This window comes from Palaemon carinicauda, chromosome 6 (genome assembly GCF_036898095.1).
Source record: "Palaemon carinicauda isolate YSFRI2023 chromosome 6, ASM3689809v2, whole genome shotgun sequence".
Taxonomy (NCBI): domain Eukaryota; kingdom Metazoa; phylum Arthropoda; class Malacostraca; order Decapoda; family Palaemonidae; genus Palaemon; species Palaemon carinicauda.
In genome coordinates this window covers 168,270,306-168,274,624 of record NC_090730.1, presented here as the reverse complement: position 1 = coordinate 168,274,624, position 4,319 = coordinate 168,270,306, and the positions used below count along the sequence as shown (strand labels likewise).

General features: G+C 33.3%; 1 protein-coding gene across 1 annotated transcript in view; it reads right to left on the bottom strand.

Moving 5' to 3' along the window:
• Position 1: 1 nt before the first annotated feature.
• The window catches only part of LOC137643339 (ran-binding protein 3-like), a gene marked incomplete at its 3' end in the record, with an annotated part of 19,321 nt that continues 15,003 nt past the window's right edge, over positions 2-4,319 (bottom strand). The window contains 6 exon segments of the mRNA XM_068376173.1: positions 2-139; positions 535-630; positions 1,057-1,209; positions 1,694-1,828; positions 1,988-2,071; positions 2,576-2,683. Of these exon segments, the coding sequence (XP_068232274.1) occupies positions 2-139; positions 535-630; positions 1,057-1,209; positions 1,694-1,828; positions 1,988-2,071; positions 2,576-2,683 (714 nt within the window).

The window sequence follows — 4,319 nt, the reverse complement described above, 5'->3', positions numbered from 1 at the left end:
TAAGGGCAGTAGCTCCTGCCTCTTCTTTCTTGGCCTTCTTTGTATTGTCTGAATCGCCCTCTTCGTGGGTCTGTGAGCGGGATGCAGCCACGCGCCATTCCAGGGAGTTATATAACAAATCAACATCCTTTGGGCTTCCCTGAAAAAAGAAAAAAAGTTCCATAAATATTTAATCACGCAGAACTTTGCTATCTACAGAATACTTTGTCTAAACGTTTTGTTCAAAACCACCAACTTATCATTTTCAACGTCGCCTATTTAGATTCTCTAAAATATATGGCCTTACATCTGTATCCCTCAATTCCAAACTTATAAAGGGAGGAGAATATTATAGCTAATGAAGAAAATTTTAAAGAAATTTCTCCCATTATTCCACACAAACAATTCAACTTATTTTGATACTATGATTACTATGACTATAGATTCTGATAAAATAGATGCAGCTCCTTATTTCTATACCAATCAACTATAAAAACACACAGAACAAAATAAGTATGAGAATCAACAAAAACTGACTTGAATCTGAATGCTTACCATAGCCAAAAATATCTTGGGTTGTCCATCAGCATCCAGCGCTGTGAATCTAACACTCTTATTACTTGCTCTTTCGACAGACATTTCAGCCCACACCTGGAAGGAAATAACAAAATAAAGTGAGTATAAAAAGTCACATTATTAACATGTCTAATTTTCCCAACTGACTTTGTCTACTTCAAGTTTAACCCTTTTACCACCAGGCTATTTGGAAATTTCCAACCTTTAACCACCAGGGGGTTATTTTTTCCCCAGCACATTTTGCAGTATATTTTTTTTAAATTGCTCTAACAGCCTTAATTTTTGTCATAGAGAGGTCAGGTTGGTTTCATTCTCTTGGAAAATGCCTGAATTTTCTCAAAAAATTATCAAAAATATGAAAAAAAAAAATTTTATACCATTTTTTTGCAAGGACGTACCGGTACGTCCATGGGGATAAAGGGATGGCTTTTGTGAAACGTACAGTAGTTACCAAATGAAATCTGAATTAAAATCTTTCTTAATACAAATCGCAAGTCTTACCTTTGTATTGAGCATGACAGTCAGAGTTCCCTGCGTACGTATCACCAACCGGGAATGTATCTCTTGACCAGCATCCCAGTCATTCAGACGAAGAATTCCCCGACCACGTTCTTGCCATGAACCGCAGACCCAGGCATACAACTTGCAATTCATCTGTAAAAGAAATGGCCCTTGGTTATTTACCAAAACTACTAAGCCTGATATAGAATACTGTAGTTTCTTTTTACTACAACATACAGTACTATCAGCAAATAAAAAGTTAATTTATATGCAAGATGTAATAAGGTTATAGGAAAGCTTTTATTGCATACAGTACATTCCTTTCTCCCATTCATAAAGGTGTCCCTAAATTATACTGTATCTTTAATGGTATCAGTGAATTCATATACAAGATGTACAGTAATAGAAGTTATAGGCAATTTTTTATTGTATGCATTATTTTCTCCCATTCTTGAAGGTGGCCCTAGATAATAATATTTCTAAAAGGTATGCTCAGACAAAAAATGTTTTGTGCAATATCTAGACAAGTCCAAAATACTGTATTTGATCCCCTAAGATGCATATAATGGATTCCTTTCACAATACTGAAGTTAAAAACCATTTGTTTCATAAAAAAAAAAAAAATGAGTATCCTCACCTGTAAAACATTAGATTCACTTTCTTCACCAGTAATGACCTCCACCTGATCGAATTTACGCTTCTGGCTATTTTCTTTCTCCGTCAACTCTCGCGATGTTTCAGCCAAGGACGGGCCGCTGTTCCATGCATTTTCCTGCGATAGAGAAAAACACTTTCTATAAGCAATGCTTGATAACGGATTATTATATCGTCATCATGTGATATTTCAATGAACATTGAAGTTTTAAACGAAACTTCCTCAAAAGGAATTTCTAATAATACGAATCTTTCAAGTCAGGGAGCAAACACTTACCGGAAGTATTTCGGAAGCTGCTTCTGAAAACAGGTTACCGGTTCCTCCTATTCTACCGTTAGTGGCTGCGCCAGAGTCTGAGATCTGAAAAGAAAAATAACAAATTAGATATAGTTTGAAAAGCAAATCAAGATAAATATACAAATATTTGGTGAAGTTTACTACTGTTAAAAGATATAATTGAAAATAGTAACCTCAAATTTATATATTTTGTAAAGAAAAATGGTCTGGAAAAAAAGAAAAAAAAAAAAAAACCTGGAACCTTCCTTCAAGAAACTATCAAAAGGACCTTAAGTTACATTTAAAACAAATTTAACTTTCAAAAGATTTTTCAAACTACCTCTAAGAGGTTCTAACTTTCAAAATACTTTTCAAACTACCTCTAAGAGGTCCTAATTTTCAAAAGATTTTTCAAACTACCTCTAAGAGGTCCTAACTTTCAAAAGAATTTTCAAACTACCTCTAAGAGGTCCTAACTTTCAAAAGATTTTTCAAACTACCTCTAAGAGGTCCTAACTTTCAAAAGATTTTTCAAACTACCTCTAAGAAGTCCTATTTAAAGATAAGACAAAACCCATTACAACTTACCCTAGACATTCCGGTGGCAGCTTCAGTGAAGAGATTACCAGTCTGCCTCTCGCCATTGGTCGTGGCAGATGCGGCGTCAGATGAGGAGGTCACTGAGCTTTCTGCACCCTGAAAGGAAGAGAGAAATCAAATAAATCTACGGACTGAAAACAGAATTTAGGCGAATAAAAAATCTAAGGACTTTAAACATATGATTTGGATGCATAAAATCTACTGTTTGAAAACCCTAATTTTAATGCATAATTACGCATACCTGAAAACACCTGGATATATTTTGGTTAAATTCATTAAAATGTTAACCTAACTTAGAAGATAATCATATAGCTAAATATCGCCGTGAGTATATAAAGAAGTTTTTTTTCTTATTGTTATACTGTAATGCTGTTCTTAAAGAAGGCATTTTGATCCAAAATGTAGTCATAGATGAGGTAGCAACATCATCCTGTATACAGTATAATCGATGGTTTGTTTATGTCAATGTATAGTACTACTGTATATAAAATGGCTATAAAATTACAAGGAAATAATTACTCCAGTAGAGAGAGAGAGAGAGAGAGAGAGAGAGAGAGAGAGAGAGAGAGAGAGAGAGAGAGAGAGAGAGAGAGAGAGAGAGAATTCCCATTAAAACAGTAAACTAAGAAACAATCTTATCAACACAGTGACCCAAAGAACAAGAGATTTCAAACGAATTCCCCAAAATGACGTAATCTAACTTCTAAAACATTCCCATCGTATGACACAGTTGATACCGAGACGAGTAAATCTCTTCATCTTGCAGTGAAACATTAGGCAATAAAATCGTACATAAAGAGAAAAATATCGTATCGTATATAAGATAACAGAGGTAATACATTTAGCATTAATATTTTATCTAGAGAGTAAAATATTGCATCGTGCATAAAAAATAAAAGTATTGTTTGGCAATAAACTTTTACCTAGAGTAAAATATTGGATCGTGCATAAAAAATAAAAGTATTATTTGGCAATGAAATTTTATCTAGAGAGCAAAATATTGCATCGTGCATAAAAAATAAAAGTATCATTTGGCAATAAACTTTTACCTAGAGAGTAAAATATTGGATAGTGCATAAAAAAATAAAAGTATCGTTTGGCAATAAACTTTTACCTAGAGAGTAAAATATTGCATCGTGCATAAAAATTAGTTACATAATTGACAATAATCTTTTACCTAACATGCAAAATGTTGCATCGTGCATACAAAAATAAAAGAAACACATTTGGAGTTAATCTTTTACCCAAACCTCAAGATTGTATCGTTCATAGCAAACCTTGGAAATGAAAAATAAAGATTTTTACAGGGATTAAACTGACATAAGCTGTTTTGCTTGTAATTTTCGAGGAAGCATAACGAGAAATAAAGCTATAATTAGTTAGCATTATTCATATGTTGATTGCAAGAAACAAAGAAAGAGCTTAACTGATCACGAGACATGAAGGGAATGGATTATAAGACGCTATAAAGCATTTCTACATGTGGAGCGCAATGAACTGGCCAGACAATAAAAAAAAAAAAAAGTTTTAATGTTTCGTTTAACGTCAGACTTACTTGGGAAAAAAAAAATCTGAAATAGGAAAACCCCGTAAGATGAGAAATTTCTCAAGAGGAAAAATATCGTAAAAGGAAAAACCTCAAAAGAGAGTTAGAAGAGAAAAACCTGACATGGAAGAGAAATGTAAAACGAAAATAAAGAAACTCTAACGAAAAGAAAAAAATACTCGCAAT